Here is a 27,263-nt window from a genome sequence, read left to right as displayed (position 1 = left end):
TATATGACACAATAGAATCCGTGTAAACTTGTTTCCGGTCGCTTATTAGAGCATGCAAGGAGGAAATAGTGCGAAACGTCTACGGAATCCATGTTCCGGGTTTTCGAGGTAGCCCTACCCTGCAGTACATTAGCACATGATTAAAACATGTCGATGAGAGGGAACCAATGGGCGTGGAGAACAACAAGGCATGGTGTCTGTCCACATGGGCAGCCGCTAAAGGCTGAGCGCGGCTCATTTGCATGGCGAGACCGTGTATGGCAAGCGGTTTTAACCTTCTTTAAAGGTGGTGTATGTAAGATTTTGACTCTACTAAAGCATAAAAATACCATAATATGTTTGCAGATATTTAAGAAACATGCTAAGTTACCATACTTGTTTATCTGAAAAACAATGCTACAGTCAGTTATTCTCATTTGAAAATGTGCTTCCGGGCTGGAAAGTGGTGTTTGTTTTGGTTTGAGAAACCCGCCCACTGCCAGTTTACCCAATTGTATTGCGGCACCCCGGGTTGACAGTTAGCGGAAAACACAGCGGATTTAATTTCATTCATCGTCAAGTGCACTCGTTCCTGTTTGTATCGTCAAACTGGCAACCTACGTGTGCGTCAAGTCTGAGGAGGTGGGGCCGGGTGAAAAAAAACCCTCTCCAATATTTTGATTTTGGACTGCAATACCTAGTTCAACCACTCGGTGTCAATCCTACATACAGCACATTTAAAAATGAACAAATTTGTAAGCTGAGAGTCCTGAGACATGTCTCATACCAGAAGTAACCTGCTCTGTCTTGTCTGTCTGTGTGTTGTCAGTTTCCTCTTTGCTCTGCAATGTATTTTTCAGGATGTGGATGTGTAGAGCGGCATTGTTTGTCAAAGATAGCAATAGTAACTAAGGAGGGCAGGTCAATTGACCCTTCGCAGGGAGTTTGATTGACATCATAACAGCAAATCTGCTATTTTGTCCGACAAATAAACCAGACCGGAAAGCATAACGTAGTTGGACTTGAACTTGAAAAATGGTGTGTATTGACATCTTTCCACGGTTGAAACAAGATACCTTCTGATGTTTATTCATGTTTATTTTGTACTATAACTAGTAGGGATGGGCCAATAGACGCTGCCATCATGCATCACCGATGGTACTACAGAATAAATACAAGATGGGAGGAATATATATATTTCAATACTTTCTCTCACAAATATATAGTTGCGTAATTATACTATATATAAATTGCAAGTGTTAGGGAGCTGCTATTAATATGCAGGGCATTGAAACTGCTTTTGCAGTGTGCATGATCACTTTTTACTTTCACTTTTGAGATTCGTGATCACACATAGTCTGTGTGTTCTACAGAGCGGCAGTACTTACCACACATTTTACAAGATTAGATGCTTGTCAGTGGTGCTCAGGATCTGCAAATCATTCGCCATCATCAGTCATCTCTCCTTACTCTGTTCATGTAGTAAGTGAACTTTTATGTACTGTAATGTAACAGGCTACCACAAGCAAGCAGCTAACCATGCCCTTTAGTGACTCTGTAGAACATGTTATTTACGTGCCTTTCTGAATACGGATTCACACGCCGGGCACACCCCTTCCTTGCCCCTCCCCCTTTCCCCGATGTCATTGTCCATCATGATCACTGTAGACATTGTCCGATGCCAATTTGGTAGACATCGCCCAACCTTATAACTAGTAAAGCTGAAGAGATGATCGGTTCACGTGTTGCTTCAACTGAGGTGCTATAGCGATCTGTCACAACACAAGAGCCACAAAATGGTATTTATTGTTTGAATTTCTTACAAAATGAACATGATGTATGGTGTGAGAGCACCATGTCTTATTGGGCGTATCAATATTAATGAAGGGGGGCAGTTCTCTTTGAAGGGTCAATTGTTGTTATGTATTGCGATTTTATCATTAGCCACTATACTTATTTCTTAGTTACCAGTTTCTATCCCACTAGCTGTTACTATAACTTTAGAATCTATCCCAGTTTTTGTAGTAACATTTCTTGCCTCACTACTTAGTTTAGTCGTATATACTAGTAGAAATGACTACTTCATAGTTCAATTAAAAAGTTTACTAGCAATTCAAATTTTAATAGATACTTTTATTCAGTACTGGGAAAGACTAGTTGCTATAAGTACTAGAAAAATTAGTTAACTGATGAGATACTAGTCACTATTGTATACTACTACTATCTAAGAAAAATATGTGTTAGTAACAAGATATATACGGATTTTAGTTTTAATTTTTAAATGTTGAAGAGGCTTGCCATAGAGCGTGAGCCTGCCTCGCTGTCTTGGTACCTGCCAATCATCCCAAACGAGTGTCGAAATGGCTACGCCCAGATCGTGGTTTAGCTTTTGGGTAGTCAATGTTCACTGTGTACCGAAGAAAACAACGCAAGAATCTCTACGAAGAACACGAATGTGTATGCGGTATGTTTGTCTGGTGTGTGTTATGTTACCTCGCAAGTAATACAAGTTCTTAAGCAACCGAGGGCGCGGTGAACAGACGCAGTTATGAGTGACGTTACTGTCATATTCAGCTTGTTTTACAGGCAGCCAGGCTCTGTTACGAAATGAACAAATTATTATGATTCATGCAATATAACTGAAAATGTTAAGAAGAAATAGCTCTAAGCCTAACTAAAAGAAAAAAAAGTTTCGTTAGTATGCAAGTCAGACGCTTTTGAAACTGAAACTTCATATCTGGAAAGCTGTTAAGTATTTAAACATATTTAATATTTTATTTAAATAATACACCGTCTTAGTAGGCCTATGATTGCTTTAACTATTAATATACTTTGGATTCCAAGATTTTTTAAATTAATGCAATGTAACAATGCACGAAGAAAGGACCTTATTGCAAGATAAATTACAAGATAAATGGGCTGAATTCAGAATTTGGCCAGTTGCAATGATAATCCACAACGTTTATTATTATTATTATTGTTAATAATAATAATAATAATAATAATAATAATAATTCACAAATATAAAGACCTTTTAATGGCCCTTGTACTATTGTAAAATTCAAAAATGTGAAGCAGCTTGCTTTTACGGTGCTGTGTAACAGTATTGTGGCGCGTGCATGCTGACATCCTTATGAATGAGCGCTTGCATGGCAACAGACTGTGATTGGATGATTTGTAGGGATACCCTAGATGACTAGCACACAGTCAGAGCCTCTCCTCCAATCAGCACTGAGCTCAGAGCTGCGTAAAACATGGTAATACACATACATACAAATACACACATAGACAGTCAACATTAAGTGCATGTCTGTGTATGCGCCCAAACAGCAGATGTCCACACATGCAGCTCATGTAATATACAGCACAAACTTTACTACCTACACGCAGCACAAATAGTCTGCAGTCTGACTGTCATTCACAGGTTCACTGCAGGCTGGGATGATAAAATGAGATGTCTTTCAAGTCAACTGCTGAAACATTGTAACAACATCTCCATATTTGTACACTAGATCTAAACATCTATTTATTTTTGATCTTTAAGTTTGATTCGTCTCAAAAATTACTTTTGTATTATATTTTAGCCTCTTTCCTCATACACATGTTTGGGACTGAATTTTGTTGATAAACATTAACATGCATCTGTATTGAAGCATTTATCATCCTTGTCATCTGAAAATGAAAGTCTATAGAAGTAAAATGAATACACTCTCAGAAAAAAAGGTACAAAAGCGGTCACTTTTCAAAATGTACTAAGGTACCATTAAGGGACTAATATGTACACTTGAGGTACTATGATCTTTTAAGGTAATATTCACAATTCATTCCTTTTGAAAAGATACCACCCCAATTTCCTAAGAGTGTATAGTATTCGTTTTAATTTACTTGCATAAACATTCCAGAGTAACATTAATGTTGTTTTGTTAAATAAATAAAATAAAAGTTTGATATAAATTTGGACCTTTATGTTATTAGAGTTACCAGTTCATAGGAATTTAATTAAATCCACTGATACCAGTAATTCTCAGATGATGTTTTTATTAGTGCTGTCAAATGATAAATCGCATCCAAAATAAAAGTTTTTATTTACATAATATATCTGTGTGTACTGTGTATATTTATGTATATATAAATGCACACACATATAGTATATATTTTGAAAATATTTACATGTATATAATCATATCCATATAATTTATATTATATATATTTAATATGTAAACAATTTTTTTATAATTTTTTTATTTAAATATATACATGCATGGGCGTGTATTTATATATACATAATAAGTATACACCGTATACACACATATACTATGTGAAAAAAGCTTTTATTTCAGATGCGATTAATCTTTTGACAGCACTAGCTTTTATAAATTTCACAATATTTTCAAATAGAAGTTCTATAGTTCATGTAAAATTTCAAAGTAGTTATCATTTTTTAAATGAAAAGGGATGAAAATGTAGTAATAACAGTAACATTCAAAAATCTTTGTGTATGCACTCATCAATAAGAATTTATTGACTAGATATGTTTTCATTGAAAAATATCACGATTTATTTCCAAGTTATGTTTTATGATACTGTTACACTATCATAAATGCAAGTGCTCCCTCTAGTGGTGTTCTTCAGGAAGCAGAGAGATTAAAAGCCCTTTTTGAAAAAACAGTATTTACATTATACTCCAAACATGCTGCAAAAATAACTATTACTTTTGCATATTTTATTGTTTTCTCACAATTTATCCTTTAAAACACACTAGTAAAATGCATCTTACACTCCCTTACAGGATATATATATAGAGAGAGAGAGAGAGCAGGAAATTAAAACATTGGCTAAAATGTTACATGGTTGGACACTGAATCCCTTACAAACATCGCCCATCTCATTGGCCGACTCATTAGACTCCATAGAGAGAATTGAGCTTTCTGTCTCACACGGAGACTGTTGCCAGGATACAGTGTCCTGTGTCTAAATGTCTGATGTAGTAGGCTGAAATATATTATTGTTCCTAATATCCTCAACACTGGGGATGTAATGAGGCCTTACAAATAAAAACGTATCATTTGGTCTTACATAAATGGTGTTATTTTTTCTTTACCTTATCTTAGGACCATTATAAGTTTATATGAAGTAGTTTCTGGTTTGTCAGATGACATCTACAAATGCACAAGTGGCTGAGAAACGCAATGAAAGCGCTTTAGTAGTTTAGTCTTCAATTGTTGGCTTGTGTTGTATTATCTACAGGAACAAAACAACAAATACAAATAAACAGAAGCTGGAGTGAAAAAAAGAGGAGACATTATTGACGTCCTCAGTGCTGTGTCCATGCTGCATCATCCACTGTTTCCATGGAAACTGCTGTTTTGGCGCCAGTCTGTTGAAGTTTCTCAGGCATGGAATCATTAGATGTGCAAGGTCAGAACAAAGTCACTGTTGCAGGAGACCAGTGTACAGAATAAGCTTACAAACATTGTCCTTTTCAAAAATAAATAAAAATAAAATCACACAGTTCTGATTATTATTATATTACACACAATTTCATATTGCTTATTTACCTAATAGCCGTAATTTGTATTTAACATGATCACAGTTTAATAAAAACATTGTAATTTACTAATTATAATGCTTACATTAACAGCGTTATTCAAACAGCAGTTACAGAAAAGGAGCAATGAACATTTACATGATCAAAGAACATCACTGACTCGGTCTAGCGAGAGTTAATGCACTTGATAAAAAATCTAAATCAGCTCTTATACTTACATCTGCACTTTTTTGTTTATGATGAGAGAATTCATGAGACAGCAGAATTCAGTCAGCAGCACACGCACTCAACAACAAAACTGCGGTGTTTCAGCGATGACTCATCTGAACGCCTCTGATTGGCCACTGCATTCATAAACCCAACTGAATCGTGTGTGGTTGGTTATATAACCAAAAGAAACATAAGGGAACAAATAAACCCTGATATTAATTAGATGATAATATTAGCCTAATAATAATAATAATTATTATTATTATTATTATTATTATAATCATCTTGATATCATCAAAGGCATCAGCCACAGGCGTTATCTCTGACTATAATCTATCAGCACAACCCTATTATTTTATAAAATGCACAAATATTCAGGGCACAGATATTCAGTGTTTCTCTATGTATAATACATTAAGATTATTAATTTACCTTTTTTGATTTGGCCCACTGCAACCCAAACTAATTCATACAATTCATTCACAAAAAAAGTTTTAATTTCAAAATTCTAAATCTTACAACATGGATCTTATTTTAAGAAACCATGTATATAGTACTATATTCTAATGCTTACACTGCAAAACAATGAAAATAACTAATTTACTTAATTTATTTAATGAACTTATATTGTATTAGTAAACTCTTTTTACACAGATATTGAATAATACTGAATACCCCTCAGGTTAACACCTATTTTGGTTGAAATGTTGCATTATTCCTACAAAGAGAGTGGCAATATTTTGGCCACTATCCTTGATGAAAGAACAACAATAGATGGGCTGCTGTATATTTACAGATATTTTATTATTTTAATTATGTTGCAAACAATGACATCAAGATATACTGATGGACAATTATTTATTTATGTGAGTGCACGAGTGTGTGTCAACAGTGAGACCACAAAAAGCAGAATGAAGTCCTCGATATTGGGGATTCTCAGTACATTAACAAGGCAGAGAAAGCGAATAGCTGGAGTCAGAGTCTGCAGGAAGTGACGCCCACGCACACATCCATAGATTCTACATACACAGCTTTAGGATGGCAGTGGTTGGGCATACATGACTCTACTGTTGGAAACAGTACGCTGCGGACCAACAAGCACAGCAAACTACTCACCACTGATGTAGTCTTATAAGTTGCTAATTGTTGCCTTGTACGGCAGCCAGTGGAGTACCTTTCAAACTCGCTCCTGTCGGACTTTCGTCTGTCTGCCCTGTTAATCTGATCAGGAGGCCATCTTCCTAGAACTGTGTTCATAGAAAACACATACACACCTTAATAGTTAACACAGAGCAGCCTATAGATATTGCACGTTGATCTACGGTGGAGGTGACGCCCTTAAAAAGAGCGTCTTCTTCTGCAATGCCAAAAACCTCCCTGAATCAAGAGAGACTGACTAGAGCTCATCGGCACATGGTCACTGAGCAGTACCACAGAGCACATCAAAAAGCCCGTACGGGCATCGTCTCCTGAAGTCTTCACAAACGCGTGCACAAGCGGACGGGCAGCAGATGGTGCAAGCAAGCAGCAGAATGACGAAGCAATGAAAGCGCTATATCAATGACGCAGAGCGTTTCGCGAGGAGGAGGGGTTAATGAAGCCTATGACCGAATGAAGTCATTTTTGAGAATAGGGAGGCAGAATGAGGGCAGTCAGAGTGAAATCTGGGAGGAAATCAGACCGTGGATGAGATGTAGCTGCATTTGTCCCGAAAGTTGAACACAGTACTAGAAATGGTGAATGTGCGCAATTAAGAATAAGTAAAATGGCACTTCACTTGCCCTCTATCAGTAAATAAAGTATGTCAAAGTCCTCCATTTCCAAGACGTGGTGACGGAGGGTGTCAGAATGATATCTTCTGTACAAAAAACAAAAAAAAAAGAAAGCAAAAAACAAAAAATGTAAACCCTAATTTCTCCAGGGACAAGTGCACTTTACTGATCCATGTCCTTTTAAAAGCTCATATCGTGTTTCCTGCACTTAGTTTCTAATGGGATTGCCTGTAGATTTGCCTGCTTTTTAAACACAAAGGACTTTATGGATGAGAACGGTTCAATAATGTGAACTGAAGTTGTTACCACTTCTTAAAGTGACGAATCTTTTGAGCATCCAGGCGTTCACACGGTTAAATTACATTACAGACCCCCGGAACAGACACGTCAAGCTGTTCATCTTCAGTCAGTTTAAATATTTAAAGCATTCTGTAAAGCAGAATGTGACAAACGTCAAAGAAAGAAAACGTAAACGTCCAACAGAACGGTTTTGAGTGCCCTGTATCCTGAACTCTGCCTTCTGTTCAGAAACGCTTGAGGCGAGAGCAACACCTGTGCTCCGCATCCCTACGGTACTTTAGATGAGGAGAAGCAAAAAATGTACAGTATACAAGGTCTGGATTCACCATGCAAGAATACTTGTTTACTTTTGACTCATTTCTTTTTTTTTTTTTTTTACCTTGTGAGTGTCTTGTGTAACATTTAATAAGCTCAAACTACATCCAGAGTAATTTACATAAAAGGACAATAGTTATTAGAAGAGAGCTGGATGGGGTGGTAACCATAGTAATGAGTGCATCCTGAAGAGCAGGTGTGGGAGTGGCCAAAGTGATGGCGTTGGGGGGAAAGGGAAGGGGCGGATCCTATGGCGATCAACGACATTCCCACACTTTGACTGTTTGATCTACACTTCCTGTCACCACGTAAGGAGAAGTCTTGTGGAAATCTGTGGAGGAAAGGATGAAGATTGCATTTATTTAATTGTATAATGAGATTCAAATTTCACCACTTCCAGGCAGACATCTGCTTGGCTTACCCAGAGAGGTAACAAAGTGTTCATGGGCACTCAGGGTCTTCATACAGCGCTTGTTCTTATAGTCCCAGATACGCAGGGTCTTGTCATCAGCACAGCTCACTACAAATCTCCCACCAGGATGGAACAGCACTCCACGCACCCAGTTATCATGACCGACCTGAGAGGAGAGAGAAGTAAAAGATGAAAAAAGAAAGAGAAATAATGGATAAAAGCCCAGAATTTGCTATATGATTCAGTAGATCTAGTAAATGGGAAAAGTCACTTCAGTGTGTATTTGAAAAAGCAGTTTGCTAATACTTCAATCGATCAAATACAAAGCAGTAATAAAGTATGATATACACACAGTGGCCATGTCCAAAATAGTATACAACCACTCCAAGGCAAAATGTCTATATGCATGGAATACCGTGCATACATTTCACAAAATGTGCATTATAAAATAGTGCACATTGTACTGGGTAATGCAATGCAACTTTTCATTAAAAGCATGAGAAATGAAGCAGCTGCTACTTTAAACATCCCCTCTTTAACTCATTATTTAACTGGACTGTTATTGACTCTTTATATAAACAAAAACATTTTTTTTTTTTTAGAAATCGTAAACTCAACCATTCAACATAATGACAGTGTCACAATGTAACACAACGGTTTCAAAATGTTGACCATTAAATAAATAAATGGTAGCCCATTTCCACACCAAATAAGGAAAAAGCAATACTTTGGCAAGTTGAAATAATTTTATAATAAGATTAAAAAAGTATCCAAATTTAGGACCAAGTGTTAATGAGTTACGCTGAAACTAACAGGCAATTATGACAGTCAAAATTATTACAAAAAGTCCTAATTATGAAAAAACATTCCAACTTGCCAGGTATGATTTAGTGTCTCAATCTCAACTTCTCATTATTTATGACACGTGCAGTCACATTCCAAAAGGAATCCATATAATCAGGAATTCTACACAAATTTCCCATGCAGATTTTGCAACGGGTTCAAGTCACTGTGTTAACCAGCAGAAAGTTGCTTGGTATGAAAGTGACTTTTTTGTGAGCAGTGCTTCATACATTTTTACACTATTGATAATCAACAATGGACCTTTTTTTTTTTCCTGAGAAATGGTAAAAATCTCAATTTCACATTTTTACTGACAACTTGTAAAAATCTCTAAATTACAAGTTAGTATCTTATAATTTCAGTTTTATTTCATTTAAATGTATTTTTTATATTATGTGGATGAAATGGGCTTCTGTAGTGCATACTTGTTAACAGCTATAAAAAAATAAAAAAATTAAAAATGCAGAATGCAGTAGATTTTCTATTCTGAACACAGGCATTATAGCAATAGATATAATACAATGAAAGCTGCCTAAAATATAACTTAACTCACCAGTGTCATAAGGCACATGCCAGTACTTATGTCCCACATTTTAATGGTCTTGTCTCTGGATCCGGATAGCAGGAATGGCCCAGGCTTTCCACTCTTCTTGTTCTGGAAGAAGAGAGTAAACACAATAAATTGTTAATGAAAAACAATATATCATTCTAGAGCCCTCTTCCTCAAATCTTGCCCTGGAGGTCCAATGCGCTGCAGAGTTTAGCTCCAACCCTGATCAAAGTCACCTGCCTGTGATTTTCTAATGATCCCAAAGACATTGATTAGCATGCTCAGGTGTGTTTGATTAGGGTTAGAGCTAAACTCTGCAGGAAAGTGGATCTCGAGGTCCAGATTTGAGGATGCCTGTTCTAGAGGATCATGATGATGCAGAAAAGGGAAAATGAGGTTCACATCAACCAACACAATGTACCTCAGATCCTGTAGCCTCAGATATGGTGGGGTGTGCACTCTCAGGGGCCCAGGAAATGCACTCCACCACATGCTCGTGCTCCCGCAGCTCCGCCTTGCACTCCTTGGTGGCCACCACCCACACGCGCACCGTCTGGTCATTAGAGCAGCTGGCCAATAGTGTGCCGTCTTGATTGGGCCGGACCATACGCACCCACTCCCTGTGACCCGTGAACGTCTTCACACAGTAGCTGTGGCAAAACAGAGAGAATCATTATACATTAACATGCATATGCTGCCAGAATGTTTTGTATTGCTATGCAAAAAAAAGGACAAATTAGTTAATTACTACACAATGCACTTCAGTATTACTCACCCAGTGGCCACCTCCCACATTTTAATGGTCTTATCCCTGGAAGCAGACACTATGTGATCACCGTTGGGCATGATGGCAACTGACGACACATTGTGATCATGTCCTGAGGATGTGAGGAAGATAAATGAGATAAAAGGTGCAGGGAAAAGTTTAGTTACAGTTAAGACTCAAGCAACTGGACTTTTGATTAAAAGCATAACCATCCAATGTCAAACAAACAAACAAACAAATTAACCCGAATCTTCATTTGAAGTATCTAAGGTCATTTACTGACCGATGTAAAGGACAGGACTTATGACATATGATTAAAAGAAGCACCTTTGTTATTTGAGAGAGAGATTAAATCTGTCAGCCTGGTTAATCCTGACCCAAACCAACCTTTACCCCTCCCCCTGGACCAACAGGTCCTGACTGAGTCTCAGCGTCCTGACAGAGGATTCTCCGGCACACTAATAAGGATCCCAGTAAGCTTTAAGCCTATATTGGAGGTGGCTGCAGTACATGGTAGGTCAAAGGCCATTTAAGGAAGTTCTTCCAAGAGTAGATCTGAATAATGGTAATAATGTGGTAGCAAATACAGGAAATATATACCGTGCATGGTCCTGATGCACTCAAAGCCCTGGAAGTCCCAGAGTTTGATGGTCATGTCTGCGGAGCAAGAAGCCAGCAGCTTTCCATTCTGATCAAAGGAGATGTCCTGCACGGAGTCAGTGTGACCCTTCAGGGTACGCTCGAAATCCCCAGCCTCGTAGTCCCAAACCTGCAAAACATTGCAACGGAACATACTTAAACGCTTGTTTCAAAGTGATTCAAAATAAAAATAATAATTTTGCACACTTTGAAAAACAGTTTGTGTAACTTGAGTAAAACATCTGAGTGCTCTGGTACTTTCAGAACATAGGTGCTTTCACACAGTGCAGTTCTAGGAACTAGCCAGCATGGTTATTCCTAGAGAACCAATTTTTTTCCCGACCCATTTTCCTGGTTGCATTTGCACCGGAAGCAGGAACGCTGAAGAGGCCGATAGTGACGTCTTTAAGACCTACTCTGAAGTAGGAGCTAATTGAGTTCCCCCAAACAGAGTTCCTAGAACTAAAACTGTTCCTAGTTCCTGCAATGCGAACGCCAAAAAGCGGAAAATTCCGCCAATAGTTCTAGGAATTATGAAGAGGTTCCTCTGGTGCAAAAGCCCCTAAACATACAGAATTCATTTTTCAGAATCAAACTACACCAATGCAATTCTGGACAAAACCCACAGCCAATTAGAATAATCATAATGATAATATAATAAATATCATATTATACATTATAAATAGACAATCAAATAAAAATATACAATAAATAATATACTTTATAGTAGTATAATAACTGATATGATCTGGTAACATATACACAACATTATATCTCAAACTTCTGAATGGTTGTGTATACAGAATTATGAAAGAAAAAAAAAACTAGAGTGCTCATTATTAGCGATCCATATTGGGAACATCTTTAAATAAATATTTCAATATTTTTCATTTACCCAAGCCAAAATTCTTGCAAACTCATCAAGTGACACAAACAGGACTGTTTTTGCATCGTTCATGACAATGCGCCACTCACACTCTGTTAACTCAGAGCTTGGTTTCCAAAAAACACGAAAGACTGCTAGAGCTGCACAGTATCATTTACATTAGACAAATATTAACACACTAAGTCATCAAATACTTTTTTGGATAACCAGTACTGCTTTATTTTTGCAAGCTCTACTTTACACTAACACTCCAATCTAGAATGTTAAATGTACAGTAGCAAAGCATAATAGCAAGTATTAAATGTAGCATAGAACAGTATACCGCTTCAACTGCAAATGGCAACAGGTTAGACAACAGAATATAGGGGAGATATATAAGACCTATATAAAAAGGTGTGATGCAAAATGTCTCCAGCAGTCTGGCTGTGATATTTATTTGGGATCTATCCATGTCCTGACATGTGGAAGGTACAGAGAAACGCACAAAGAAAGATCTGACAGAAATGCAGGCTGAGAAGGCTTATAACTGCACTGCCTGGTGTCCAGATAACTGCTCACTGCGCCGTTGCCCTGGGAAACCAGAGCATCATGATTTCTCCATGGAGACACTCAGTGACTCAGCAGAAAAGAATAAGAGCAGATGGATTTATAACACACCAACCATATAGCATATGCATACATCCTTGTGCAGCCTATCAAAGTCAAAATATATGACAAAAATAGTCAAAAAAAAAAAACACCTTTATAGTGGCGTCCTCTGAGGCGGAGACCATGAGGCTGAACACAGGGTGGAAGATGACACGTGTGACAGGGCTTCTGTGGCCGCTGAGGGCGTACTTCTCAGGCGGGCGTGGGATCCACTCTTTGGGATCTCGTTTCTGTCCCACGGGGCCTCCTAAAGTGATCTCTTCCTTAGCTTCATTTAGTTTGGACTCCAACTCCATTACCTAACAAAAATACAGGAAATACTGGGATTGGTCATTTAGAAAAATGTATTTAAGAAATATAGCCCTTTTTTTTTTTTTTTAAATAAGAATATACTGAAAAAATTTAGTGACCTTTTTTTGTAATCTGATGACTGAAGTCCATTTCTTTTCCAAAAGGCCTGCATACTTCTTGTCCATCTCTTCATTCTGAAGAAATTACAAGTAGGAATGAGACTTAATACATCTTTTTCCATTTTGAAGCTTAGTGTAAAAACATGCTATTACCATATCCAACTCTGCCTCCTTCTTAAAAACAGAATATGCTTCTTCATAGCCATTAGAGCGCAAATAATCTGCTATTGCTCGATTTCTGAAAGATAAAGAGATCATATTTCATTAGATAAAGAGATCTGGAATCATGCAGCTAAGCCTTTCTTCAATGAGAACATTATCAGTTTGTAATCATCACCAAATCCATTTAGATTTAATACATGTATGGTGAATGATCAATGATGAGACCGCACTTATCACACAAGCAGTGACAGAGATGAAGTCAATATACAGCAGGTCACATAATTACGGATCCATGTAAATTTTGTTAAGGACTTGGACACTGAAAGGGCTGAAAGGTTTTGTGAGTGACAATGGCATTCAAATGCAGGAAAGAATCAGCTACATTATTGTTAAGAAGTAACAACATTTAGATAACCTATGTACAGACTATGTGTACAGAACGAGATTGAATAGAAGTGACAAATGTATTTAGCTGCAGTGTGAACAAGGCTATTCTTTTGCTTTTGACATGCTTTGGTGATGCAATACTCATGTCCTACAGACCAATTCGATGAAACAGTAGGGGTGTGTGATATGATGACTTTTGATCGTTGACGATAAAAATGTCTCCACAATCTGCTTTTGAAGAAATATCGTAGTATCGTGCTATAGCACACATTCTATCAGTTGCAGTTCTGGCACTGCCGTATCAATGTACTGTACAACGCCACATACATTCACATCAGTGTTAACTCAGTGGTAGAGTTACAGGACACTGCACTTATTCACAATCGCAAAAGTACATTATTTGCCAGTGCTTTAAAGAATTACTGGTACAACGTTTCATTCACGTGCTGTTCTGATGTGCGCTTTTTCTGAGCATGTACACCCGAAGGGCGTGCACTAAAAAACCTGTTAAACAGCACCTGATCACTGAACTTGGTTATCTTTTGCGCTAATACTGTCAAAACACACAAGGTTTACATTTAGACTCAGTTGGTTATTTCTAAAATGAAAGTAAACAGTCAAGAGAAAAACGGATATGTACCTGTGTATATTAGATGCATGCAGGTCTTAAAGGGACAGTACTAAACATGCTGCCAACTGTCATTAAAGGGATAGTTCATCCTAAAATTTAATTTCTGTCGTTATTTACTCACTCAGATGTTGTCCCAAACATGTACTAATTTCTTTCTTGTGCTGAACACAAAAGAAGATATTGTGGGTAACCAAACAGTTACTGGTCCACACTGAATTTGATAGTAGGAAAAAAATACTACGTAAGTCGCTGTGGACCAGCAACTGTTTGGTTTTCCACATACTTCAAAATTGCATTATTTTCAGCAGAAGAAAGAAACTCATTCAGGTTTAAAACAACTTTTGAGTGAGTAAATGGTATACAAATAAAACTTTTCATTTTTGGGTGAATTATTCATTTAATGTTAGTAAAACACCAAAACAGAAAAAAAAAAAAAAAAAAACTACTCTTGACTGAAATATTTTAATACAGTTGCTTTAATAGGAATCAATATATATATATATATACAGTTTTTATATTTGTTCATTCAATTAAAGCCTTAAATTGTACCTTAAAATAAAACACTGTTTGTTTTATTTGTATATTATGTGTATCTTTGTTCTCTTCTTTTTTATAACAAAGATAAAATAATTACAAAGATTATTATCTTCATCCACTTTGGCCTAAATATCTGCAATTCTTTTTTATATTTTGTTACCTTGAAAGGCTTTGTCTTTACAATAGGGAAATTAGTTTGGCTGTAATGCTCAAACAACTTGCAAAATAGAAAAACCAATATGACAAAGAATCGTGATATTTCTAAAAAAAATTGTGATAAATTGACATTTTTGCCACCCCTATGAAACGGTGATGTTTTTTTATGGGCGGAAAAGTGACTGGTGGCAGAAAGTGACAGTTTTCAAGTAGCAGTCTATCGAAGCCATGGAATTAAATAATAAAAAAGGTAAATTTGAGTATATATTTAAAACTTCTGACTTTATTCTTGCATTTCTCCAAGATTCTCTCTCACAACTCTGAAAACAACTCGTCATTCTCTCTTTTCCCCTCGGTTCAGAATCATTCCTATCCCCCATTCCTAATAGTTCCTATCCCTGACTACTGGCTTTTTTCCCCTCAAAATTGACAAACTCACTTTTGTTGTTAAATCGAGTTATAAAATCTGAACTAGGAGATATACAGGAGATAGATATACTAGGAGTAATCATTGCAGTTTTCATCCTTTGTTTGTTCATTTAAACATCTGCGTTTAGCTTTAAATGGCGTCTTAGATGACAGTATTCCATAAAAATGATTTGCATTCAGATTCTGACATCCAAAGGCACAAAATAATTTTTTTCTCTTATTACATGGATTTTCCCTCCACTCGTTACCAGTGTTTTTCTGTCACCACAGTGCGCGCGCAGCTGCAAGTGATGTAACTGTGACGTCTACATGGCAATAAATAGTGCAGTTTCAGCAGTATAAGTAAGAAAGTTCCATCTTATAATGAACGTGGAGACTGGGGGGGAAAAAGGGCCAGAAAGTAACCAAAACACAGTGCCCTGGTTGTCATGGACACTCACCACGAAGGATGGAAAGTCTCAAATGAAAGCAGGAAATGCCAAAATGAAGGACTGAGCACTTTCACTCAGTTTCTCGAAACACAGTCTCTTCGTTTCTCTTCCTGTGCTTTATTATGTAAATGAGACTTTCACCTCTTCAGATGATGGTGAATATTTCATGAACTGGCCAATAGGCTAAATTTAGACCATGTCATAAAGACATGTCAGCACCCTCGAGACTAGTTTTAGTAACAGTGACTTTTCGGAAGGAAGCTGTAGAACACAAGCGGTCCAGTAACCACAGGCAAAAACTGGAATCCTAGGTGTATATGACTTTTTTCTTTTAGACGAATCCAGTCGGAGTTATATTAAAAATTGTCTTTGATCTTTCAAGCTCTATCATTGCAGGTGTTGCATTGCTTCAGTCCAAAAGACGTGAAATAAAAAGCAAGAAAAAAAAATCTAGCTTGCGGTCACTGTTGAAAACGGCAGCAATTCTGGGGGAGTTACGCCCCCTTTCCAGCATTTTCACGTGTAAATCAGTAAAATCACATAACGTGACTTTGCAAAATTGGACATGCTTGAATTATTAAAGTTGATTAAATTTATTAATGTTTTTAAGATCGCAAAAGAGAACTTGAGCTGTTCCTCAGGAGGCTTGCGCTCACAGACGGAACAAACATGGTGAAGTCATCTTTTAGCTGAACGTAAGCGCCTAAACGGTCAAATACAGCAAAAATGTGACAAAATGTGGCGCTAAGTGATTATTCACATAAACCCTTGTTGGTTATGTAATAAATGAATTGAAACAGCTGGAAATTAAAATACATGTGTAACAGTAAATTGGATCCTTGCGGCTCTTAAAGTGACAGTGGGCTATATTCCTGCTGCTGATAGTGCTTAATATTAATCAAACAACAAAAGACAAAGACAAAATCTCACACTCCTCTTCGCAGAAGGTCTTTAGCTTTAATGAGAAGCAAAGGTATAAACAAAGTATAATTCTTGCAGTGAAGACTATGCTCTTTTGTTTTACATTTGATTTTTCAATTTCTATAGGCTGTTAAATGAATACTTTAGACTTGCATAAATTTTTTTGAAGAAATGTTTGTTTTTCTACATACAGTGGAAGTCAATCAAAACAAACGTTATTAATAAATCACACAAAATTGATCAAACCTAATCACATCATTAACAAACTTTGATTTTTGTAATGTCATTTTGTGTAGAGCAGAAATGACACTTTAAAGAAAAAATGTAAAGCACGATTTAACTTCAGTGTAGTGATTATTAAGTGAGCTGCTGAATTACAATCTTTGGCCTCAACTGGTTAAGGCTTTTGATGTTTGTAATGCTGCTTTGGCTTAAAGGCTTCAGCAGTACAAGCTTCCAGCAATAACATTGCTTCCAAACAAGGCGGTCAGCCAACAACGACACAACAACGTGCTCCTCAAATATCAGACAGAACTGCCCTTTCACCTTTTACCATATATCATAATAGTTTCTTCATCACTGTCACTCATTAAATAAGTGAATAGAGAAATTCAAAGATTTCCAGTACACCCAAGATTACCCAGAGACCCCTAGGTGCTTTGTGATGCGTAAAGAATGCACAAGGATGGTCACGCAATTGTGAACCCCTCCTCCACTTCTCGGTCGTGAGGCTTTATGAAATATTAACGCTAACTAGCTGTCGGCAGGATGCTCCCTGAGGCGCAGGCAGTCATGCTCTTTACTAGTTCACTGAACTGCACTTGAGTATAATCATTTCATTTGATCACATACTGATATCTACCCATTTCACTTGCTGTATTTTCAGGAATGTGTCACTTTTTAAAAATCATCTGGAACATGCTGCAACTTGTATTCTAAAGTGGCTTACATAATGCAATTAACGACAAGTACACAAAGTGAACAAATTAGGATTCATGCCGAATGAGAGTTCCCACACTCTGGCAGTTTTCAGTTTCGCTTTACATAATTTTTGTAATTATTATACTTCCATTTTTCATTCCTGTACTGTTCTGAATACAGGTGAATTTAAAGGATTTGTTGTGGAGTATAAACAAAGTATAATTTCTTGCAGTGAAGACTATGCTCTTTTGTTTTACATTTGATTTTTCAATTTCTATAGGCTGTTAAATGAATACTTTAGACTTGCATAAATTTTTTTGGGGGTTATATGGCCCACTAATAATCGTGTTAAATTGACCAAAATAATCGTGATTATGATTTTTGTCATAATTGAGAAGCCCTAATCACATCATTAACAAACTTTGATTTTTGTAATGTCATTTTGTGTAGAGCAGAAATGACACTTTAAAGAAAAAATGTAAAGCACGATTTAACTTCAGTGTAGTGATTATTAAGTGAGCTGCTGAATTACAATCATTGGCCTCAACTGGTTAAGGCTTTTGATGTTTGTAATGCTGCTTTGGCTTAAAGGCTTCAGCAGTACAAAGCTTCCAGCAATACCATTGCTTCCAAACAAGGCGGTCAGCCAACAACGACACAACAACGTGCTCCTCAAATATCAGACAGAACTGCCCTTTCACCTTTTACCATATATCATAATAGTTTCTTCATCACTGTCACTCATTAAATAAGTGAATGGAGAAATTCAAAGATTTCCAGTACACCCAAGATTACCCAGAGACCCCTAGTGCTTTGTGATGCGTAAAGAATGCACAAGGATGGTCACGCAATTGTGAACCCCTCCTCCACTTCTCGGTCGTGAGGCTTTATGAAATATTAACGCTAACTAGCTGTCGCAGGATGCTCCCTGAGGCACAGGCAGTCATGCTCTTTACTAGTTCACTGAACTGCACTTGAGTATAATCATTTCATTTGATCACATACTGATATCTACCCATTTCACTTGCTGTATTTTCAGGAATGTGTCACTTTTTAAAAATCATCTGGAACATGCTGCAACTTGTATTCTAAAGCGGCTTACATAATGCAATTAACGACAAGTACACAAAGTGAACAAATTAGGATTCATGCCGAATGAGAGTTCCCACACTCTGGCAGTTTCAGTTTCGCTTTACATAATTTTTGTAATTATTATACTTCCATTTTTCATTCCTGTACTGTTCTGAATACAGGTAAATTTAAAGGATTTGTTGTGGAGTGAGGGGAACATTTACTTTTATTTACTGGTATTTTACATGAAAAAAAAAGTGGCTTATACACTGATGCGACTTCTCTCTAAACAGTGCAATTTCGACCCAGTGTGATTTGTTTTCTGTACAATACGTTAACTGACAGAATTTCAAATATGGTGGACTATTTATGTGACCGATACAGATCTGTATATTATGAGTACATGAGAATTCAGACTCACAGTTCGTCTCGTTGCCTCTGTGACAGCACCATTTTGGCAGGAGAGTGGGGGTGCTGTCTCTGCCCCAAGTAGGGAGCTGGCAAACAGTCCGGAGCAGCTCCTCAGCAGGACGAATTGTTGGATGAGAGACACAATCTCACACTCTTGTGCAAACCGACGTCACTTTTGCAGCCTGTAGACTTTGTCCACAGTGACACACAAGACAAAATTGATGACCCACTGGAACTAACACCAATTTGATCAACTTGCCATCTAGGGAAAATGAAAGGAGAAAAAGAGAGATTAATTAGAAAAAGAAACATAAAAGCTCATACAAGTCAAATGTGAAGTGGCAATAATTCTGACCTTGACCTGACTGAAGTCTAAAATGTAAAAAAAAGTCTTTTTGAAGCATTGACAAATATCGTATCGCTGGGTGAGAATCAATATCATAGTGTGACGAACCATCTGATTTAAACCCCTATTAAATAGTGTATAAATAGGCCTACATCTAAATGCCCCTTCAGATGCAGCTTTTGTTTCCTCTGCATTTCAAAGATGAATTTTGTTGATACTGATATAATTTTTTTGGTAACAGCCCAAATATCGTCTTTCTAATTGACTGATTAAATGTAAGTGTAAAGTAATTTGATTCAAAAGATGATGCACACTTTTAGAGAGAGAGAAAAAAAAAAGGATTTATAAATGGTAAGAAGGCCCGTAAAATGTAAAAATCAATTTAAACTTACTGGAACAGATTAATTTCTATCACTGCTTTGAACTGACCAGTACACAGAAAATGAAGGATATCAAAAAACAGTGCACACACACACACACACACACACACACACACACACACACACACACACACCATTAGTAGAGACCCTTAAGAGGGTTTATTCTCCAAATAACTCTAATTTCATGTTGCAGAAAATTGTTTGGACTCTTGTTCAAAGTTACCTTCCTGTCCACTGATTTTTGCCTCTTACAAAATCCACAAAGCCTTCCAAGAAGACAGTAAAGGCTGTCATGCTTGAGCTTTAGTTACACTGAAACTTGAAAGTTAAGTTGCATAACATAAATGCAATGTTTAGGTATTATTATTATTATTTTTATTACCATTATTTTGATTCATGCCTTAGTTTTAGTTTGTACTGTTTACCTTTTTTAAAGTAATGTGACAGATTTTTATATTTCTTGATTTATGCCTTAATTTTAGGTTGTAATGTTTACCCTTTTAAAGTAATGTGAACATTTTTTTTTTATTTACTTTATTTTTTATTGATATATTTGTATTTTGAATGTAATTTGGCAATTAAATGCATTAAATGGATTTAGTTTTCACGGTTATTAATGTATGCAATTTCAGTAATTAAAATGTTAATTTTTCTAAAAAGGAAATAAGTATTTGTTTATTTTAAGATACATATTTTATTTTCTCTTGTATATCTAGTATTTCTCTTTAATAAAGAAAAAAATACTTCTTATCTGATTAATAGATGGAATAATCGGTAGAAAACTTGATTACTAAAATAATCGATAGCTGCAGCCCTACATTTAACCAGACAAAAAACATTTACAAACACAAAAGAGGGAGCCTTTATTAATCTATTAGCTTTCTTATTCATTCTTCAATTTATATAAAATCAAACATTTCATTCTGACCATGTGCGCTCACAAGAAACCATCACAGCCAACCCAAAGATCTACAGTAACATTTAGCCCCTCGATGACAACCAGCCTGGAAGTGTTGAAGGTGGCATGGCGTAAATCTTCTTTGCTAATCCTGAGGGGATGGTGGTCCAATAAACAGTTGTCCAGCTGAGAAGCAGGGTGTTGGGGACTGAGACACTACTTAGTAATCCTTTCAGTCGGTTTTGAAAGCCTGCAAATATCCACTCTAATCTATGCAGTCCAAACTAAAATAGCTTGCCACAGGTGAAAAATGCCTAATCTGGCCTTCAGAGAGCAGATGAGATATCCAGACATGTGGCTATGTTTTGGACTTGGGAAAGAACATCAAATATTATGTTTAGTGCAGTTCATTCCAAAAACACATTACAATCTTCACTTCAACAGCCCCTCATGCTATAAGACAATTTGTGGTCATTATCAAAACTGTGTAATGCCTTATGTCTCTGAACTACATTTTTTTGTCCATGCTCTACTGCCAATACATTTTAGCCCAAGGTGAATATTCTTTATAATCACAATGCACCTGAAGGTTTATTTACTTTGGCGGGTATTATTATTATTACTATTACTGCACAGATTATTCAACATTTCTATAGTAATTGCTTTACATTAATCCTCAAGTCTTTATTTTTGGCTGAAGACTAAAAAAGGGTTTTTTAAAGCGATAATTCACACAAAAATGAAAACGGTCACCATTTACTCATCCTCATGTCATTTCAAACCAGTTTGAGCTTCTATTGCCTGTTTGATGTGATCTGTGTGTGTGCACTGATCAATGCTTTTGTGCATAAAGCCTAAATGAATTCTGTTCAACATATAAAGCGACGGTCTCTTCAGATGACCTGGATTAAACCACTTGATTCAGATGGATTATATAGTCATGCGGATGTCTTTTTGAGAGAATAATAAAAATATCTTCATTTGTGTGTTAAAGATGAACAAAGGTCTCATGAGTCTGGAATGACATGAGTGCTTAAATTTTCAGAATTTACATTTTTTGGTGAACCACCTTTTGTGTAACTCACAATAGTTTGAAATGCACTCCTGCCCAACAATTAAATATAACAATATGGAATAACATGAGTATAAGAAGCTTTGTTCACTTAGGGTTCTCAGTGCACATTAACACAACTGAACTGTGGACATAAACTGAACCAACAGATCATGTGGAACAATCAAAAACAGCAAACTGTTCTGAGGCCACTGAACAAACAAGTCCTATACCACGTGTGTTTGGAGAGTAGCAGAGGACAGAACACCGCTCATTCACTTTGAAGCATGCCACACATTAACGGAAACACATCATATTTTGATTTTAATGTGATAAATTGTGAAGCTCTAATCAGTAATACTGCATTCATTTCTGTGAAGGTATTACTTCCCTAATAATACACAACCAATTACTATACAGTTAAAGTTACAATTCATGTCCCAAGCAGGGGAAGTAAGTCAGCTTAACTTCCCTGCATTACACAAAAAGCAAAGGTCAGTATACATGTTTATCAAAAGGACATACAAGCTGTTCTTACAATCATTCTATGAATCTAACCAAACTTGACAGTAGCTAATTTCTAAAATACCAATCTCTCCAATGGAAAGCCTAAATATAAACAATATTTTATTGCAATCTGAATTTCAACTTAAACTTATAAGACATTTGTAAACATGATGTTAGCCATATTTGAGATTACACAACGCTTCAAATTGGGTTCCAAGAACCACTGCTCAACTCGCACAGACAGTCAGATTTGGTGAGACAGTGAGGTGAGTGACAGACCAATGCTGAGGGTGTACACTAGGCACGGTTGCCTTGAACCGAGCCTGAGCACAATTATCCCCCCTCCCTACACCCCGCTGGCCTGCACTCACACTTGAACTAAACATTACGGGCTGGAGCAAGCTTACGTCATGTATGAGATAACGGAGAAAACCACTTTCACTTATATTCTGCCAAATAATTAATAATAATTTATTTATAATTTATGCCATGCATTGATTTTCACTTGTATGTATCAGAAAGGTAGGAGGCGGCTGACGTTAATGAAATAATTTGCAGCTTTACTCGCTAACTACATTTCCTGTTCATCAACAAGGTAAGAACCAGAGCCATTATAAACCTAAATATACTTGATTGAATTAAATTAATTGAAAAGTGTAGTGTAGTAGAGGTAATAGAATAGGTTTGCGGTCGTAATGATGACAGTAGCACACCGCACACAAAATAATATCTGTTCCGTGCTCCGCCACGGTTAGCACTCACACACCGGCTAAACGAACCGCACCCGAGAGTGGCACAGAGCACTCACACTAGTCAAAAGAACTGGGCTTTGGGGGTCAAACATGCTCGGGCATGGTTCAAAACACCTAGTGTGAGTACACCCTGAGATTGTTATATGTTTTCAGCTCTATAATATAATGATATATTCAAAAACATGCATGGGCTCATCAATACTATGTTATAGCACAAAAACAAATGTGAAACATGAAATGAGGAGGTAATACACCTTTAGCAACCCCCATAATGTCTGTCTCTACCAGAGATGGCTAATCACACAATCATAAAAGTGCTAGCCTATACAGTTTGGCTGCAGTTATATGCAAATGTCTATTAAAAAAAAAAAAAAAAAAAAAAAAAAAAAAAAAAAAAAAAAATTAAATTTACAAAAACAGAAGAAAAAAAATCTGTAATTTCTGGTTCTCAATTTTGGTTTAAAAAATAAGTAGAGGTATGCACATACAAAAGTCAGGCACAGTTGCAATGTCAAAAAGAAATTATGAATACTGATTTATTACTACTACTACAAAAAAAGTATTGGCTTATTTTATTTTATTTTAAAACAAGCTAGGCCTAATACTTTCATTACAACAGCATAAACCACTAGTGCTGAAAGGTCACCACGTTTGAGCACATGAAGGGATTAGGTCTGGTAGCTGCCTGAAGTAAGACAAACATGAAAATGTGTTGTGAATTTTTCATTGAATGAGGCTGTCTGTGACAGAGCAACAAAATCCATGAAGTGGGTCAGTATGAAATACAGCTGATTGTACAATAAGTAAGATTCTGTTATTTTTTTTTGTATTCTTGAACTTAAGAATACTATATTACCTTAAGTGCTTTTGAACAAAAAAAATTCTACTGAAATACTCATATTACCCAAGTATATAGTATACCTAGATCACGCTGAAGAGATTTAATGGATTGGAACCATTAATTGATGTTGAATTTTGATTTCATCTGATGCAACTGTGTGGGTGTGTCTTAAACCATCTCTAAGGCTTGTCCCACTGTCAGAAACACCTGCTCCCAATAAATTTCCATAATACACTAAAAACAGTGAGGATTGGCTGTATACGTGTCCTCATGACATGAAGTCTTCAGAGGATGAGCAGTTTAAAAGTACGCTAAATATTAGAGATGCTAGAAGAATATTATAATGCTGCAACAAAGCATTTAAAAGCATTTTTTTTTTATGTAGCAATGGTGTTTTTAACTACCAGGTAAATTTTTATATACAATCTCGTAATCAGTCTATGTTTTAAATAAATATTTGGCAATAATTTAACAATATTCTGATTAGTACTAAAAACATAAATGCAACAATCTGAGCATTTATTGTTTGAATATTTTGACAAAATGGACAGAATTAGAGAGCTGAGACTATGTTTTTTAATTAGAAGTAACAGAGAACAAAGCTCTTTGTGAATACTGGATGAGTGATGTGCCACAAATAATGTTTGGTGAAAGGAAAAACCACAGAACTGGCAACCCTGGCCTGAACTATGGGTGATTCATAGGGTCATATTATAGAACCAGCGTTAACTATGGGGTGTGTGTGTGTGTGTGTGTGTGTGTGTATGTATATATTTTCTTTTCTTTTTTTTTCTTTTTTTTAAGTGAGATTACATTAATGCAGGGGTGGCGAACGTCGGTCCTGGAGAGCCTCAACCCTGCAGAGTTTTGTTTCCACCCTAATCAAACACCTGAATAAGCTAATCAAGGTATGAACAGTTACTAGGAAGCTACAGTCAGGTGAGTTTTAAGCAGGGTTGGAGCTGAACTCTACAGGGCTGCAGCTCTCCAGGACCGGAGTTCGCCACCCTTGCGTTAATGCATTATTATTGAATTAACTTCGACAGCCCTAAATCTAAACAAGAGACATTTGCTCCACACACAAGTTGCAGTATGACATGTTTTTCTGCCCCCTATTGATTGACAGGACATAATTGGCCTTGATCTTCGGCTGTTTTTAGACAATTTGCAATGACCCATAGAGCAGATAATAGCCTTTATCAACTGCTACCGATTATTAGCTGATGCATCGGTGCATCCATTTTAATTCATTCATGCTGTTTTTTTTAGCCTTGGTCAGAGGAGATGAATCACATCCAAAAATCAGATTGGATTACACGTCAAGCATTTGTGTGGGCGTAAACAAACCCCTAATTTACAATAATTCCAAACATATGGGAGCACACTGGATACATTCATGGAAAAAGGCCTATAATTCATTGATAGCCGGTTTTATTTCTAAAAAAAAAAACATCTCAAGAATTGTGTCAGTTTGTCATTTTCATCTCGGAATGTAAGGCGTTAGTTTATATGAGGGGGAAAAATTACATCATAATTAAACTGCAATGAAGACGTCACACTGAATGACGTCAGACATAAGGCAAGTTCAGGCCAAGAAGCCTAAAATGAATTAGGCCGGATAAATAATCATCATTGGCCACAGTATGGCAACGCCCGCGTGGTGAGAGAGTGATGACAGCTAAATAATCCAAGGCGTGCATGTACATACAGTACATCAAGTGTGACCGAAAACAAGACAAGCCCACACCTCGACATGTCATGATTCTTGAGCTGGTGATGTTTTCATACCAGAACTGAGCATAGCCTATATGTCTGCTCAATATTAAGTTGCCGGTGGCTCGCAATATCATTTAAGAATATTGTTTATTTATCTCATACAAAAACAATCCATCTTGAACAGAATCATAACATGACGGCAGCCAGACAGTCAACGTCCACAAATTGTTTGCCAACTATAATCATGAACGGCTCGACTATTATTGAGCAAACACAGCACAACATACCACACATGTTGACAGATTAAACCGCATATTATCAAAACAGCAGCGAAGCGTACAGTTACACACCGGCATCGACGAGATGAATCCGGCCTTCAACCGTCACAGGCACACCCAACCCCAAATATCACCCACACCAGCCACTGAAATACAACTTACACGGCTTTATGAAGCCACGTTAATGGCAAAGAGGTTATGAAACACATAAATACAAATGACACCAGCTGCTGTTATCACTTATTCAACGAGTTTAGTGCGGAGAGGATGCTAACACGAACTAGCTAACATTAGTATGGCTCAAATCACTTAAGGCCGGCTGTCACACATTTCAGGTCAAGCAAGGCGTTTGGTTGAATTTAATGAGAATTAGATAAACGTATCGTTTTCGTATCTACGTGTGTATGCAACTCGTGCCTTTACCGGCGTTAGTTTATATCGCTCTCTGATATTCCCACCCTTATTTTGCTCTAACGGCCTGTCCGCCATTTTGAGTCAGTCAGGCAGGCGGCGCAGATTTCGCAGCCACATACACACTTTACCTGACTCACTTTCACTAAAGCGCAGCTAGCAGCGAACAGAAATGACCCTTACCTTTTAATACGAGGGGTGTCTCATCTGCCAGATATCGCAGCCAGGTAAAAAAGTAAAAACGACTGAGACGTGTCTCCGCTGAAAGTCACTTCCGATTTTGCGGCTCAGTCAGCGCTGTTTCTGCTCCTGATTTCTGCGCCGCATAACCGTCTACTGATGACGCGGCCGGGGGCGCGCACGCCTTGAGGATCACAGCGGCCGGTCACTTACATCATAACCTTCAGCTGACACTGAGGATGAGGCGCGCTTTATGGTGGGACGTTTCAATAAATATGGGCATTTATGAATTTATGCATTTTAACCAAGTGTGAATATTTTTTAAAACCTATTTTTTTTTTGTATAAAAACAAAATATGGTAGTTACCATAATTATTGTAAATTATGCGATCCCCTCAGTTACACATTATTGCACGCTGCATAGCAGCACAAGCAATTTAACTGCACTGATGAATAAATGCAAATAGGGAAATATGTCATAAGAATTTCTATTACATTTCTGCGTTAGCTATTATTCATTAGATAAATTAGTAAGATTTAAATTCATTTAAACATGGGTACAGTTCGC

The 27,263-nt window shown here is 36.9% G+C and overlaps 1 protein-coding gene across 1 annotated transcript; it reads right to left on the bottom strand.

Moving 5' to 3' along the window:
- Positions 1-6,522: 6,522 nt before the first annotated feature.
- On the bottom strand, positions 6,523-26,918 carry pafah1b1b (platelet-activating factor acetylhydrolase 1b, regulatory subunit 1b). The gene is made up of 11 exons (XM_042747942.1): positions 26,699-26,918; positions 19,346-19,597; positions 13,432-13,516; positions 13,279-13,353; positions 12,961-13,167; positions 11,296-11,464; positions 10,705-10,807; positions 10,351-10,579; positions 9,933-10,034; positions 8,546-8,702; positions 6,523-8,455 (listed from the first exon to the last, which is right to left on the bottom strand). The coding sequence occupies exons 2-11, from the start codon at positions 19,375-19,377 to the stop codon at positions 8,382-8,384; spliced, it is 1,233 nt and encodes a 410-aa protein (XP_042603876.1). The 5' UTR covers positions 19,378-19,597; positions 26,699-26,918; the 3' UTR covers positions 6,523-8,381.
- Between the last annotated feature and the right edge of the window lie 345 nt (positions 26,919-27,263).

The sequence above is a fragment of the Cyprinus carpio genome, chromosome B21 (assembly GCF_018340385.1).
Source record: "Cyprinus carpio isolate SPL01 chromosome B21, ASM1834038v1, whole genome shotgun sequence".
In the NCBI taxonomy this organism is placed as follows: Eukaryota; Metazoa; Chordata; class Actinopteri; order Cypriniformes; family Cyprinidae; genus Cyprinus; species Cyprinus carpio.
Note: the sequence above shows the minus strand (reverse complement) of the source record. Positions and strands in the feature narration are given on the sequence as shown.